This window comes from Trichoplusia ni, chromosome 6, assembly GCF_003590095.1.
Source record: "Trichoplusia ni isolate ovarian cell line Hi5 chromosome 6, tn1, whole genome shotgun sequence".
Taxonomy (NCBI): Eukaryota; Metazoa; Arthropoda; class Insecta; order Lepidoptera; family Noctuidae; genus Trichoplusia; species Trichoplusia ni.
In genome coordinates, this window is record NC_039483.1 from 10,474,371 (window position 1) to 10,491,666 (window position 17,296).

The 17,296-nt window shown below is 38.2% G+C and overlaps 1 protein-coding gene, 1 long non-coding RNA gene and 1 other non-coding gene across 3 annotated transcripts in view; 1 reads left to right on the top strand and 2 right to left on the bottom strand.

Moving 5' to 3' along the window:
- The window catches only part of LOC113494864 (prominin-like protein), a 58,442-nt gene that overhangs the window by 12,427 nt on the left and 28,719 nt on the right, over positions 1-17,296 (bottom strand). The window contains exons 2-4 of the mRNA XM_026873367.1: positions 595-733; positions 371-496; positions 64-251 (exon numbers count right to left, since the gene is read on the bottom strand). Coding sequence (XP_026729168.1) covers positions 64-251; positions 371-496; positions 595-733 — 453 coding nt within the window. The remainder of the gene's footprint in view (positions 1-63; positions 252-370; positions 497-594; positions 734-17,296) is intronic.
- On the bottom strand, positions 12,025-12,095 carry Trnae-uuc. Its single transcript has one exon. It is a non-coding gene; the product is annotated as a tRNA-Glu (tRNA).
- On the top strand, positions 13,056-13,926 carry LOC113494865. The gene is made up of 3 exons (XR_003400684.1): positions 13,056-13,321; positions 13,653-13,833; positions 13,905-13,926. It is a non-coding gene; the product is annotated as an uncharacterized LOC113494865 (long non-coding RNA).

Genomic DNA, 17,296 nt, shown 5'->3' on the forward strand with positions numbered 1-17,296 from the left:
AATAGCCGTTTGCTAATTGCTGCTTGAGGTAACTGGAAAACTTGTAAGGGACAGGTGACTAACTGTATAGCATGGCGTTCAGCTTGGTTTCGAGCTCCTTGTAGTTGACGACGAGCAGCCAGCGCGCGTGCGCCTGCGTGGCGTTGAGGAACTCGCGCGCGTCGCGCAGCCCGGCGCGCAGCGAGTCCGCCGCCTCCGCGGTGCCGCTCTCCACCTGCGAGTCCGTCGCGAACGCGCACACCACACCGAACCTAGGGACACCGGTGTTGTTGTACAAATACCCACTTTGCACGCTGCTAAATAGCCACTCTATTTTGAGTTGTTATGCCTTAATCAATATTGCAGGTTAAAGACATCGTCGGAAACTTACAAAAACAGAGTGAGCAGTGCGATGAGTACAATGGCCAACAGTCCTTTGAGGCAGGCGTCGTACTTGCGGTCGAAGGGACGCCTTCGCCGCCCCACGCGGCACCAGTAACAGCAGCACCAGAACAGACTGGAAAGATCGCCTCATTTCATCATAATGCATACAGATAAATTTTTAGAGCTAGTAATATCCTTATCAGGATTTTGGGATTTTTAAAAACTACGTACCCGGCCAGTGGCAGCACAGCGATAACGAGCACGGCGACCACGACGAACGCGGTGGGCCCGGCGTAGTGCACGAGCAGCTTGCGCCACTCCTCGCGCACCGGCTTGATGTACACATGCCCGTCCGCCACCGTCACTATGCCTGCAAGTGCAAACCACATACTTGATACTGAGTATGCCTGTTGAGTGTCGATGACGGACTTAAAACCGATCATGCTATAAGTACTACCTACAAAATGTAAAAAAATTGCCATAGCTTATACTTGTACTTTTTGTTATAAATTGCATTTGTGTTAAAGGTATTTGTACACTATTGTCTATTCTTCAAATTGATTGAAAGGCTTTCATGGTTACATAAGATGTACTGGAATCATTGCGCCCAGCACTGAACACTTGTCGTTGCAGTTCACAAATATAATTCCTACAAAAACCGCGTGTCTAACTATGTAAATCCAATGCGTTTATCCGTGACCTGCGACGAGACGAAAACACAACATTATAGAGAGTGTTTCGCTAGCTCCGCTAGTTTCCTCGACACAGCAGCTGCGTTCTTCGTTCCCAGAGCATCGCTAGCTGTGCTCTAAATTATTAACCGCGTCTTATCACTTCGGTTTCAATTGCATCTCATCAAGCGTGAGAATCCATATGCTACACTAATATGCACCCTAAAACTATAATGATAAAGCGCAAAACTGGTTTGTAACAATTTATACCATGAGGATACGGTGGCCTGTTTAGTTAGACCAATTGGTGAGTCCGTAAACGAATGTACTATTGGATCAGTTTAATGAAGCTCTGTAACTCGGCCTCATATAGGTACCTACCATACTTACCCTACCTACTTGCATATGAATATCATTCAGGACTTTAGTTGAACGGCGTGGTTTATTCTGATAATTAATTGATTAGCGAATTCAACTAGTTGGCTGGTATTAGTAGGATGGTATACAATTACATCATGCATGATTTAATTAATCTACTAATTTTATGGGAAGCAAAAAAAACCAATTGAATTACTGATAATTTTAATTTGTAAAGGATAATTATAAAACATGTCATTCAAATAAAGGAAATTGGCTTGATAACGACAAGCAAATGGTTTTGTTTTAAAATGAATGTAACGATAACACTGACATCTAGGCAATTAGACATTTCGAATTTATGGTTTTACCCCACCAACGTTTCATGAAACCTGAAAACAGTACGTTTCAAACCTATCTCAAACATTTTCTAGGTCTTCCACTATTTCTATATTATACCTGTTTGCAGGAATCACAGGGATGTAGGTATAATTATCTTCTGAGTGCCGCTTTTTGCATTAGCACTTATGAACCATGTTTGATGCGCTAATTGTCGTCGTCGTACGGATTGAGAACCCCTGGTCAAGGGGTGTGGTGCGAGAGGTCTAAGGTTCAGAGAGAGCCCAAATCTTGAAAAGTTTTTCATTTATTTATTCCAACAATATCTTTGTCGGGTTTGTAAGGGAAAACCAGAGATAATTTTTATGATAAGGTACTTGTTAGGAAACGTTGTTATCTGTAGGGTATTACCGTTATGAGTAGGGTTTTATTTACATTCATAATGCCGTTGTTGTGGTGAGCACAGCGTGTGACGTGGGCATTGTTACATGGTAATTAGCTACGTGTGGTGTCGCGGAGACGACGTCGGCCGGCCGTGAGGCGCGCAGCAACGCGGCGGCGCAGGGTCAACACACTTCTCCTGCGGCTGACACGGGACCAGAAGTTCCGACTCTCAGTCACAATACCATCGTAGGCGACGCTACATTAGGAACATCCTCACGTATTACTATTGCAGCGGTACTTACTATCTTCTTTTACAAGTTGTGCGGCTTTAAAGATGTTTACACAGCTAATGCATATTCACATTGCGTTATTTTAATCGTAATTCTACTACCTTATTTATGAGTGAATTAACACGTTACTCTGAAATTTCATTTTTAAATATAAAGAGATTAATTTCGAGAGCAATTATTTATATAATAGTGTGATAGAAATAATAGAGGATTTTTTATTTTTTCCCATCTAGCATGGATCGACAGCTACATAAATTATGGTCGTTACGATAGTAATGAAACGAACTCCAAACCACTTACAAATTCCCACAAATGCTATCAAAAACAAGTGCGTAAACAATAATAATTTCAAATAGCTTTAGACCAGCAGTGCTCGTTTAATTGCTGTCTAGTGTTATTGAATTAATAAAAATCGAATTCCCACACATACAGGGAGCACGCACGCGTGCAGCGCGGTTGCGTTTCGTTGCGTATAATTTAGAGGACCTTGGCCGTGCGCACGCGCCGCGCTCCGGTGCGCCGCGTAACTGCACCGGCCTACGTGTAACACTAAGCGATACTTAATTTACCTTTGCGCTACACTCGTACATCCTTCATAATTTATATCAAGGATTCCCGATTTAAACGTTAACTATACACTAATTACTATGATAATAGGGCGCAGTTACACCGGCCACTGCAGTACTGAATATCGAAATAAGATGCTCCTAAAATCAGAACTGTCACCATGTATGACACTATGGCGCAAAAAAGGGTCCTAAATCTAATATTTGTGCTTTAGGTTATGAGTCATACTTGGGCATATTTTTTGGTCATAGTGAATGAGCTAAAGCGAGATCATTCCCAGAGATATTGAAAAAAATAAAATTAGGCACCGCACCGCGCCCCGGCCGCCACCACGCCGACCTGCGCCATCAGCACGACCTCGTCGGCGAGTGAAACTGCGCCCGTTTCATGTTGCTCAAAACAACTCGACTAAGTGTAGAGTTTAATGATTTGATCATTTCATATTGTGACCACTGTGACCAACCACTTAGTAGATCATTCTATTTCATTTTAAAAGAATGCCAGCCATGTCAAGAATAGTATATAGAATAGTCAATTCTACGATTTAGTCAGAACTTTGAAACGCAAAGCAAATTTCCTATGACCATCAATATTTTATACAAAAACCAATCAAAACGTCATTGTGTTGCCACATTAAAAAAGAAATAATTCGGGATTTGTATGAGAATAAAGAATATAGCGGCAGAACACATTATTTAAATGGGACCAAATACATATGACGAAAATTCAGAAAAAATATTTCGTGAATTGATTCGGAAGCCGTTGTGACAATAAAGCGGCTCGCTGCGGACGACATATGCCATTCGCTTAAATGTAAAAATCTACAACATTGATAGTATTACGCGCTTTTTAGAGGAGGCTGCTCAGAAAACTGTAATAAATACTTTATTTTCAATATAAATTAGATAAAAATAATAATTAAACGAAAACATTTAATGATGTGTGAATCTTTTATTGGTACACATTTTTGTTGTCATTTCATTTAGTAAAAATCGAAAATGCTGTTATGTGATCGATCCTCACACAAGAAAGACAAGAATGCGTTGCATTGCCGTTAGGTGTGTAACTAGCTTATAATGTGTGTTCTACCAGCGTAACGGAGTGCACGCACAGTAATTCGATCAAATTGCGATGCGGTGCGTTATGACCGTAATGCTCATCGCTTGCCTTGATCCAAATCCGAATCCAAGTGCCTGACGGACGCGCGGATACGCGGTCACTCAGACCCCGCACGCGAGATTCCTCGCCTCCGCCGCGCGTCCCGTTATAACACGAACTCTATACGACAGTGTGCAACTCAATAACTTCAATTCATATAAAACACTAACGTTTGTATTAAAGTCAAGGTCCATTGTTCATTCAGAGTGTGCTGTGTATTTTATCCTCCAAATTTTTAAATACATCCGCGTTATTATACTATACAAGAACTGACAATGGTTCCGGGTTGAAAAACACTATTTTCCCAAAACAGTATATACGAAACGACGACATTTCTACTAGTTCATTATTCTGAAAGCTTAGCGTTTAGTTACAACATAACGATGATGTAAGTTCTAATCGTTTTATTTAATTAACCACTAGTACGGTCAGTTAACATCAAATGAACAACAAATGGAAATTAACAAGTAAATAGAATCCATGAACAAGGTCCGGAGTATCTCATTTCGACTGGTTCTTTTATTTTGTTGCTGGACTGAAGACGTAAAATGTCGAAAAAGAAATTCGTGAAGTGCCTCTTATGTAGTAGTAGAGTCACAGCTTCACAAGGAGAGCGCTCGAGTCCGCGCTCATTACGATCGCGATATTGTCACAAGAACCGCTCTCCAGCTGGCACGAGAGCTCACTGCTCACGAGCACAACGATCACACTTCAAAAATATAATCCTTTGAACATTTTAGAACACTAAAATATATAAGGTCAAGAAGGTTATCAAGATTTCAACGGTTAAATAATACAAAAACTTTCCAGATGGGAGTTGGAATCGCTCCTGGCGATTTTTGTATGGTTCATGAGCTTATATTAGGCATTTATATAATTAACTGCTGTTTTATATTTTAATCTTATTATCTCTAGCCGGGCTTCAGATTAATTCATCAGTTTCTACTAGGATATGTCCGGGGATGAATTGATTGTCGTGCATTAGGCGAGCGTTTACTGAGGTCACTGAACTGTGCCCAAATTCGTACCGATTATACCTGTTGCTTGGTCTGTAGGGTGGGGTCGGTGTAGGCCCGCGGGGAAAGAAATCACTTGGCTTACTTTTGCTATGAGACCTGACTTCTTGTCCTCCTCTCTTTCGGAGAGCAATCGAAAATCCTTGTCGTTCATTAAACTCTGGAATATTTCCGCCTCTAATTACTAGTTACGCATGTTTTATTACAAATAATTATTTTCATGAAAATTATGTGTATAGGTAATATAATCATAAAGAATTATATTATCTTTACAATTGACGACAGAAAATAACTATTTTACTTTAATAGATGTGATATGCTTTTGTAAATATGCTGTTTTTAATGCTAGGTGCAGTCATCAGCTCATTGATTTGATGAAAATGATTATGTTCCCAAGAAAACAACACTTCATCAACTTGGACTCGTACAAACAAAAAGTACATCCCTGGAGAGCGCCGGCTCGTGCCGGGAGCAGCGCGGGCCGCGGGGCGAGGCGCGGGGCGGGGCGCGGGGAGCGGGGAGCGGGGCGGTGCGCGGGGAGCAGGCGCGCCGGGACCTTTTGTGAGCCGGTGCAGCCGATCGATAGCTGGAGCGCCGCCACGCCAAACATTGCTACATCGGGATACCGGCACGGATCTGTATTGACCGACTGTACCTATGTACAACATAGGCGGCTAGCAGACGCTATCTGCGTATATTGGGCTCACCAATTACTTTGTGTGGAATACCCACCTAGTAGAAGACTTGAACCGACTTTACTTTTTTAGCTTTAATTGGGTGTCAAATTGAGCCGGGAGCAAAAATTGCTAGTCTTGCAATAATACCGATTGCAAAGGAGAACACTTCGACGGCTTTATTAAGACCTACACGAAATCATAGGAGTATGGCACACATATGTGCGTTTTTCATAATGACCTCAATAAATAACCAACCATAACCCAGAATCGACTTCCAGAGACTCCTCAACAAATAAGCAGAAAGTTCACAAGTAATATCGAGATTCTGAACAGAACACATGGTTATCTATCATGACGCAGCATGAGAGCTGCGGTTTAAGTACATGGGTGAAAGGATATCCACTTAGGGAAATAAGTATTAATCGATAAGGTCTTAAGTTTGAAATCAAATACCGATTATCTAACTTTCGTATCAAGTACCAAAGCCAGCCCCAAACCGCTGAAATGGTGAAGCTATTACTGCTATATTATAAATGCTTGCAAAGTTGACTGTAAACGCGACATTCAAGATTGCTTCGTTGGCAAACTCTTGGGTTCAATGAATCCTCATCAATATTATTCTACAGCTTTTGCCTTAATGAGTCATTTTCCCAGAATGTCCATCTGCAGTGTGTATTACAATGGCATATTATGCTCGTTCGAAACACAACGGACCAACATGAGTAAGGACATCATTGACCGAGTCACTGAGACGCTTCAGATTACTTACTGCTTTGAATATGACGATAAGTGTTTTGAGAATGCTTCAAAATTTCTTACCTGAGAACAAAAAGAAAAATCGTTTAAAACAAGCTCTTTATCCGAATTCATTTTGAATTTAGTGATTCCTGATTGAGTAATGCAAATATGTTATATTTAGAAATATATTATCAACTAGCTGTGCCCGCGACTTCGTTCGCGTGGTTGTTGAGAACAAAACAACGTCGTTTGCGTCTCGATGCTCTCTTGAGACCACAAGTTGCGGTCCGTGTTCTTTGTGAACTTAAACGTGACTCCCTTTCGGTGAACGTTTCAGATTCACGTGAAAGAGCGATGTGCTCTCGGTTAGCAGATAACCGTGCTTCACGATCTTCTTCCGATTCCTGAGACCTACTAAGTCTCATCCTTTTCGCATTTCAGCTATGCAGCGAAAGGTTAGTTTTTTTCTTTGAGGCATTTTCAAGGAAAATTTAAGCAATAAAAAAACCAACAACACTTATGACCGAATAGCCTACAAACGTAAAAGAACGGTGAGTCGAACAGTCTAAAGCCGCGTATGCACGTACGAACAAATTTGTTGAGTTACATGATACGCAACAACTTGGTTCGCACGTGCGTACCACTATCGAACATCGAACACTCTGTTCGTCAAACATGTTCGCGGCGATCCTTGTAGTGTGTTCTGTATGGACGGTGTTCGAAGAGCTTTAATAAATGTTACGCAACAAAACTGTTCGTATACCTAGATCTGGGCGGGGTGCGGGCCCGTTATCGCAGTGCGGATCCATCTAGGATCCGCTTTAGGAAACAACATTTCGTGAATCACTGCGAACATCAAAAATTCTCCGCTACTTCACAATCGACCACTTCCAACGGCGCCGTCATGGCTACTAAGATAGAGTTCACGACTGTTGTTCGCGAACTCGACTCGAACTATGTTTGCGTTCGTGTTCGAATATGCCGTCCATACGTACGAACCAAATGTTCGGGTCTGGTGTTTGTGTTCGCTATGTTCGTGTTCGTACGTGCGTACGCGCCTTAAGTATGACAACGAATCGTCTGTTCGTGGTCGTGACTCAACGAATTGGCTAAGTTACTGTAAAACGATTGGCACTATTAGATACAAACTACGAAGTAAATAAAATACTACTTTCCTACTTCAAACCAATGACCAAACGAAACCAAACAGCCAATACTTATATTTCGACCAATTTAGAACAACGATTATCTTCCAAGCAACCTAAGACCTTTTACGACACACTCCAGAACTTTTAAGACACTAAACGAAACCCAATTTTTAAGTAAACACGGTCGACGTGATTCTCGCGCGGAATCTCTTAACACCGCGATTCAGAAAATGACGTCATTTGCACAACGCCATCTATCGGATTTGGATTTCAACTATCAACATTAGTTCTATTTTTAGTCTTAAGATGTCGTTGCAAGTACTATACTGAATTGCGTAACGTAATATTTTACTACTTGAACTCACTAAATTAATCATATCTTTTGATAGAGTGAACCGATTTCGATGAAATAAAAACTAAGTTATACCTCAAGTTGCGTATAATTTTTGTATATAAACATTGTCTGCATTGAATTCGTAGATTTTACGTGATGCGCGCACAAACAAACAGATAAACAGACAAACAGACAAAAATTTCAAAAATGATGGAAATGGGTTCTGTTACTTATCTTTTCACACGCTGGCTATTTTTTTTTTCAATTTCTTCAATGTACAAAAATTACTTTTCTACAGATTTATTATATGTATAGATATAGATTGGTTGGGACTGGTTGGCATTGTTTGAAAGTTGGTGAATATTATATTATACTGACAATGGCAAACCACTAGAGGATTACGATATTCCTATTTTTGAAGACAATTACTATTTTAAGGTGACGTCTGGTAGGCGCTCAATAAGTAAACTTTAAAACCACGTCATATAAAAATATTAGACTTAGGAGTGCGGTACTGTATCTCCGGGGGGGTTAAGGAAAACTCAATGATGTGCGAACAAGGTAAAAAAGGGGTCAGAGACAACGGCTCCCCGGAGCGAGCACGAATCACTGGCTCGCAAACTTAGGCCTGCTTTATGAGATGAAGGAGTATTTTGGGCACTGGGTAAAGGTTAGGCAGGTAAATAGCAAAACGAGTGTCATAAAGTGTGGTCTTGTATATTCAGTGTACCTATGTACACATATGTACCTGCAGTTTGTATCAATGTAATCTAGCATTACTTTGATAACATTATTCATCGTATAGATACTAAAACAGTTCTATTAAGTAGAGCAGGTACATCTTAGGAAAGCTTCCCACTAATGAACGGTGCCCGACAAAACGGCCTAGAAACATACTCGAATGGCACACGCATGTACAATTTAATTACGAGTTCAACGCGTCACACTTTCCCGCGACATGAGAAAGCCACTCTATTATTTCGATCAGAAATTATTATTCCTGGCTCTATTGCAAACCTACGTAGTTAACATCTCTTTATACTGAATTACTCTATGCATGGCCTTAATTATGTTACAAATGAAGTTACGAACGTGATTATATCAATCCGAGTATAAGGTCATCAACACAGATAAATATGACCATTCGAGAAAGCCAGTTATGAAACCGGTGTCTATGTGTTCCGTGTGGTGTCTATTCAGTATTAATAGCAACACATACTAATCGCAACTGCCACAGTATCACCTGTTTACTAGAATCAACCATAGGTCATTAACAATCTGATGAGTGAGGCTGTTGAACTTATAACTCAATATTGATTAACAAGAAAGTCAGTCAGTAGTTCAAAGGATCCCACCTGAATAATGGGTGCAAAATTATTTAAAATAAAAAAGTTAGCTTTATTGTCATGCTTAGAAAAAATTAAATACATACCTAGGATATATTTGATTAATTTCGACTACTCCAATTTTATTAGGGCGTATTTTTTATAACTACTGACGATTGTAATATTGATCGAATATTTCGGGGGCCGACTAGAATCAAATACCACTTAAGTGAGTGCTTAAGATATGTTTACACTTGTATCGATGGGCAAGGGGCGGCACGCGACGGGCGAACCTCTACAGCTCTGCCACAAGTTTTATAACTAGGCTACATCATATTATATGTATAGATATTTTTACGGATTTCTAGAAAAAAACGTATTGTAAAGGTAAATAAATGTACAACACACGTCACCAGTGTAATCAGTTCTATGGTAGTATCTTCGAATATGCTACATAGTCTACATACTGATTCACCACAAGTACAATACATTAATGATTTCGCCGCTGATAGCTAGTAGATATATCGATAACGTTCAAATTAACACTGACTCTACTAATGGAATATTTCGCTTTAGTGTCGGTAAACCCGGTGACTGCTAGTTTCATGAAGCATCATTTAAATGCTTAGTGTTCGTTAGTTTTAACTTTCTAGAAGATATGGTAAATGTAAAATCCATTTCAAGTCCTACCTTAAATTTCTTAAATTTTAAAAATAGTATCGATAAAACACATTATAAATTATACAATAAAAACATTATATCAGTTTAGCTCAATACTTTACTCCTAAGCATGTGTACTGTTTACACAGCATGACAATTAAAGATAACAGAACAAGACTGAACTAAATTATTTACTTAATAAGAAATAACTTCAAAAACACCAATTTTGACTAATTATCAGATTGACATTTATTTTGTGTAACTTTTCTTTTAAAAGTAGTAAATTTAAATTTTGGCTTAACTAACATGTGCGACTCAAGATTCCTATCTATATAGGAATCTTGGTAATAGGAACCTTGCGTGTGGTCGTTGCAGGTAGCTCCACGAGCCCCAACACGACCAACAACACTTTCTAACAGCTGAGCCATATCTCCATACAAGAGACTAACACCCACGCGCCCGCACGCCGTCCGTATGCCTCGATAGGTCTCTTCGTGTCAGGGACAACTCCTACCGATAAGGCAAGTTAGTGAGCGAAATTCGTGTAACTTTTTATATTGGATTGTCCACTCTGGCGTATTTTTAGGCTTAACTGAACCGACCCCGCCCCCGCTTCAGCTCATGATCAAGGACTCCAGTTGGGTCTGAAACGAGTTCGGCGGTCCCTATAAATGAGCCTGTGGAAACCATTGCATCATTTAATAATTGTAACATCTTTAATTTCAACAAGGGTCTAGTACTCAGGTTTAGAGGCTACATTTCGTTATAATCGTAAACTTACGATTGAACCACTACCTTAACAACTTTTTTTTTGTAATTAAAGAAGAAATTTAAACAAAACCACGGGTCGGTATCACAGAATGTATAGTGAAGATATAATTAATAACGTTGTGGTTACGTTAATCGGCGTCCGTGATCAAACTCTTCATTAGTCTTCATCCAGGCGAGCAGGTTCGATGGACTTAGCATTCGAACAATGTCTAGTTACGGCGTCGCCTGGAGGTAGGACTGGATAGTAAAAACTTAAATTCAAAACCTTATTCCCAAATAGGTATTATGTTTAGTGTACCGCGGCTGATGTGAGGGGCGGTGATTTAATACCGCTTCCGATATTGGGAAGGTAAATAAATGGGATGAGGATAATCAAGTGATCAACGCGAGCGGAAAATGTCCCGACGCGGCACGGTACGTAGTGCAAACGAGGTTATTGAGCTAGGTGTATAGCAAATACAGGTCCAGTCAATAGGTAGGCCTCGCGCTACAAGGCCTGTCTGACCGAAATAAAGTAAACGTTATTAAAATTGAGCGCTGGCTGCACAAGTTTACGCTAGTACTTCTCACATTGTTCTATGCAAGTTGGCAGGGTAGCACAAAAAAACAGGAGAATTTGAGAACGTCGGAAAACGTCGGCACTATACAGATCCATATGCTGATATGCCCACCCCAATAAGGTCGTTTGCTATGTTACATTTTGGATAAGTCCGAAACACAATGCTTACTCGGATACAATATACATCTATACATATAAACTCGGAATGTTATAAAACTGTAACATACATTATTTTATGGTAGAGATTATATCTGTATTAATTTTTCATCAAAATGTAAATACTTAATGATTTCCTAATAGGCGAATGTCGCTTGATTAATAAATTTCTTTCCATTTTTCATATTAATCATACACCATCTAGATAAAACAACTCGTTATTTGTAAATAAAAAGATTTTTTCCGGGAGATTTAACAGAATGAATACCTAATTAAAACACTTTTAATATGCCTGTGATAGCAAGAGTGAACGCAGCGTCGGTGCACACGTCACGCTAACAAGCGCGCTGCGGGCACGGCGCGCGGCGCGGCGCGCGGCATCGACGCTTATCGTAAACGTCACACTTGTGTAACTCTATTAAATTCAGTCATTCTGTTATTAAATTACTTCAAGAATACTAGTATCTTCAACATAATGTCCTTCTAAAAGCATAACTAACTACAAAAAGATTTCCCGTACCGGGAATCGAACCGACCCTCCTGGGTGAAAGCCAGGTATCCTAACCACTAGACCATACGGGATTTAAGGGACTTCACAGAATTTCATATTTCATTTTGGCGATTTTTTTTTATAAAATAATTAATACATAATAATATATTGAAATGAAACAACTTTTACGGATTTTATCGCGGTTTAATTTTAGATTTTAGTTTTAGGTTTCGAAACGTCGGGAAATAAAATCTAAAATTAAGCCGCGATAAAATCCGTAAAAGTAGTTTCATTTCAATGTCTAACATTCGCGTAAACCTAAGAAACCACTACATAATAATATAGTTTAAGAAAACATTACAAACCCGTTAATAGACATTAGGCAAAACTACAGTAGAGGAAATGAAAGTTTAATATTATTATTCTTTGAGGTATGGAGTAATTGAATTGGCCGATAATTACTAAGTTTCTGACAATGAAGAAATCAGCAGACAGGAATTGAATAAAGATAGGTTCTCCCTTACGCTTTATTGATCTGTCAACACGTCAAAACAATATAGAATCATTTTGTTAATTACATCGATAACAGTTAGGAAGTTACAACCGCGTGAAATGCGAGACGCGATAAGGTTTACTAAAAGTTAAATTTTGTTGCAGAGATAGGGCATTATACCTATTGTTATTGAAACAATCTGTTATCAGTGGAACACACGACTGATAACTTCAATTTTACTCGCAATTGGTGTCGGAAATATCAAATAGCAGAATTTATAAATTTGTCACGCGCAGAAACGATCTTATACAGTTTATTGACGTGAATGACAAGCGGTACAGCTGACAAAATGCACACAAACCTTTTAAATCACAGAAACTACCAATAGCGATTTACAAAGATGGATCTTCATATTTCTCCTGACTTTTAACATGAGACAATCGTTTGATATGTGTCTCATTACAAAATTACGGAACAGACTTAATCGTAGAACAATGAGAATACAAGTTGCACGGCAAGCAATCTGAACGACCTTCCAATATTTTTCGAATGAGTGTACCCAAAGACTATAAAACCTCTTGACGGCGCATCCAGTGCTTTGACGTTCGAAAACTATTAGTATTTTGTCGCCTATATAAGCTATCTGTATGAGTGACCATTTTAGTTTGTGTCCAAGTGTTAGACCTGTGCGCACGCTAAATTATCGTAAATTGTTAAAATTATTTTGCAATTAAAACGCATTAAAATGCCTTCTTGTGCGGTGAAGTGGTGTGGGAAACATTCCAAGACATCGAGTTACAAAAAGGATGGTATAACTTTTCACCGGTAAGTAAGCAGAACGATTATTTTATTTATTTTTGTAGGTTATACGAGATCTGTATGTGTCAAGATAAAATGGATGGCGGGTGACAGATGCAAAGGTGCAGAAACGCGCGTTTATGTCTTTTGGAAAAGTCTCTTTCTTTCATTAGTCAATTCTAATGCGGGTATCTCTTTCTTCCAATTTGTAGGTTTATCGTAAAAAATAGTGCTGTTACTTTTAGCTGAAGTCAATTCAAACAAATATCGATAATCACAAAATAAAATTTAAGAAAAATTATATGAAGAATTTCATTACTATTTTGCTCAATTAATTAAGTACATGTTTTCATTTTAGGTTTCCGAAGATTCCGGAACTAAAAGAAAAGTGGATGAATAAAATTAATAGGGAAAATTGGTTCCCAACGAAATACAGTGCTGTCTGTTCAAGGCACTTCACACCTGATTGTTTTGAGTATTTAAAACAACGTCGCCGTTTATTTAGTTCAGCAATACCAACAATGTTTCTACCAATTTTGGTACGATTTGTTTTATTGATAAAATGCTAAGAAAAGTCAAAACATAAATATAAAACATTATTTTATTACAGGCTTCACCTTATAGTTTGACTGGAGTCTAATACTAACGTACCTGGGCCTTCGCATCACAATACCGGCCAAGTAAGTTGATTTTTTTTATGATAGGTCAGTGGATTAAATTTAATGTAACTGCGGTTGTTGTACCCGATATTTTCAATTTTAGAGTTTATCATCAAAAACAGAAGTGCATTCTGAAGTTAATACAATAATTGAAGACCAGACTCTTGCGCCGTGCGGTCTACTAGATGATAGTCACATTCTTAGGCCTTCCCATGTTTATGAAAGTCCCGTAAGCTTAATTTTATAATATTTCACATATTACTTTATAACTAAGTAGTTCTGTTAAGTCCACTATTAATATTTCTTATTATATTTTCAGAGTTCAACAATGAATACCAAAGTAATAGTAGACCCAGAAATTGGTGAGCTCAGTCCACGAAAACGCAAAATGAAACGACAAATAGACCATCTAATATATTCTCTAAATAACAAGAAAAAACATGTAAAGAGGCTTCAAGACAAAAATAGAGTGTTGGTAAAAAAAAATGCGAATCTAAAAGAAATTTTAAATACATTGTCTCAAAAATCTTATATAACCGAAGAAAATGAAAATATTTTATCCTGCATAGGTGTACAAAATCGAGAACTAGTTAAACGTCAAATACTTAAATCTAAAACAGGACATATGCCAAAACTAAAATACTCTCCCAGAATTACGAGCGTTCGCTTTGACACTGCATTTCTATTCGCCAAAGGCATATAATTTTGTAAGAAAAACATTTAGTACATGTTTACCAGCCACGAGCACGCTCAGAAAGTGGTATCAGTCGGTTGATGGTAAACCAGGGTTTACGAAAGAGGCGATTGATGCCATTAAAATCAAAGCGACAGAATCAAAACAAAAACTTTACGCTACTATTATATTTGATGAAATGGCTATAAGAAGCGGAGTCGAATATCACCCCCAAGGCCGGAGGTATTATGGCCACGTTAGTTTCGGTTACCAGCTTGGAAACAGATTGCCAAGATGAAGCCAAGGAAGCACTAGTATTTTTGTTGGTACCGATCAACGCTTCCTGGAAAATTCCAATTGGATATTTTTTAATAAATGGCGTTAACTCTGAGCAGAAAGTGGCTCTTTTAACGGAAGCCATTCATTTAGTAGAAGAAGCTGGTGTTGGAATTAAAGCTGTCACATTTGACGGTTGTCCAGCGAATTTGACGATGGCCAAAAAGTTAGGCTGTTCTTTTGAAGGTAGTAATTTCAATACTACCTTTAAAAACCCCAGCAATGATGATAAAATTGCAGTATTTCTAGATCCGGCGCACATGATAAAGCTAATAAGAAATGCGTTCGAGTGCTATAAAAATTTTCAAGACAAACATGGTGAGACCATTTCCTGGCAACACCTTGTAAATTTACATAATTTGCAAGAAGCAGAAAATTTTCATCTTGCTAATCGCATCAGAGCAGCTCACATATTTTTTAAAAGTAAAATAATGAAAGTGAGCTTGGCTACCCAAATTTTTAGCAAGAGTGTGTCAGATTCACTCATGTTTTGCAAGGAACAACTCAATTTACGGGAATTTGAGCAGGTTACACCGACAGCACGTTTTTTGGACTTGATAAATGACCTATTTGATATCCTAGACTCGCATACCCACGGTTACGGCCTGAAAAGGGCGGTAAATGTTGAAAATGCAACCAATGTGCTAGTAAAACTTAGGGCTTCAAAAGATACTTTATTAAACTTGTCTACTCAGATAAAAATAAAAAATACTGATCAAACTGTTCTACTCATAAAATCACCAAGATATACTGGATTTCTAGGATTTTGTGTATGTATCGAAAGTGCGATATACCTTATCCAGGACCTCGTTGTAAATCCAAACTACGCATTAAAATACTTACCACTCCACAAAATCAGCCAGGATCATTTGGAGCATTTTTTTGGAAGTGTAAGATGTCATGGGGGTTCAAACAATAATCCCAGCGCTCGACAGTTCGAGAGTATTTATAAAAAGCTTCTCACCTATGCACAAATAAGAAATAGCGGCAGTGGAAATTGCTCTGGCTTTACATCAAATGTCTATTTTGCAATGTACATCACCAGTGGATCGTATCAATGTCACAACACGATACAGAGACCTTACAGACACACATGAAAAGTCAATTGAAAGCGAAAATGTAGATTTTCCTGAACTTGAAGATCTTACACACGTTTCAGAATTTGGTGAAAGGGTTCTTGAATACATGGCCGGCTACACCGTCCATGCATTGATAAAGAAATTAAAATGTCAAACGTGTATTGGAGCTTTGATTGGCTTAGAAAATGTTAACTCCTTACAGTACCAAAAAGATCTAAATAAGAACAAGTTACTTTATGGTTCCACCACGTTATAGAAATTTGTCGCCGTTGTGAAATGTACATAAAGAGGGCGATCAAAGAAAACGGATCCAAAGTACTGCCCTCAAAATGTAATACAGATTACTTCATCCGATTAGTTATGAAATCGTTCATCGGGAAAAAATTATTCCCGGAAATATTATTTCATCAATTTGAAGTAGAAAGCTCTAATCACTTGATTGATTTAACAAAATGCATAATCCAAAAGTACGTAGACGCTCGATTGTCATTTTTAACTAAGCACAATCAGGACCCTAAAGCTTTTATACGCAAAACTTACACTAAACTTATTCATTTTAAAAATCAGTAATAACTTATTTCGGTTTGTTCATTAATATTTAAATTCTAGTTTTTCGTTACCACCACCTTTACTATAATATCATTTTGAGAGCGTCAGAATTGTGAGTGTTTTTTTAAGAACTCTTAATTAAATCTCTTTGGCTTTGAAAGTTTTGAAGGTTTGTGTTTGTTTGTGTCTTTAAAATTAAAAAAAATACGGTTGGATAAAGTTGATTAAACATTTTATTTTTGTTTGGTGTATCATTTTTTATCCTAATGGTACTACTTTACATACCTACTGTGCACATTACCTACCACCACCTACAACCACATCAAGTTGCATATCTATTTCACAACCTCAATAATAAGGGCCGTTCTAGTACATTTTGCACATGGCAATTATAGATTATATGAAGTTTTTAACAAAATCACATTTATACATTATTTTATTTTACCATCATTACCTTTCATTTAAATAGGGTATTTCTACGACTATTTGTATAGTCGAATTAAAAGAATCATAAAGTCGATTTATCGATATCGATTAATTTGGAAAAAAATTATTGAACGGCACTTTGCAGAAATATTTGTACTGACATTGTTGCATTAGCCAATCACAAGCGCGCATTTTTCTTCACTCCCCGACCCGCTGTTGTGAGTCGCGTTCTTAGAAGAAATAAGCCTATCGGCTCTCAAGTGGTTAGATTCTCTTTGAG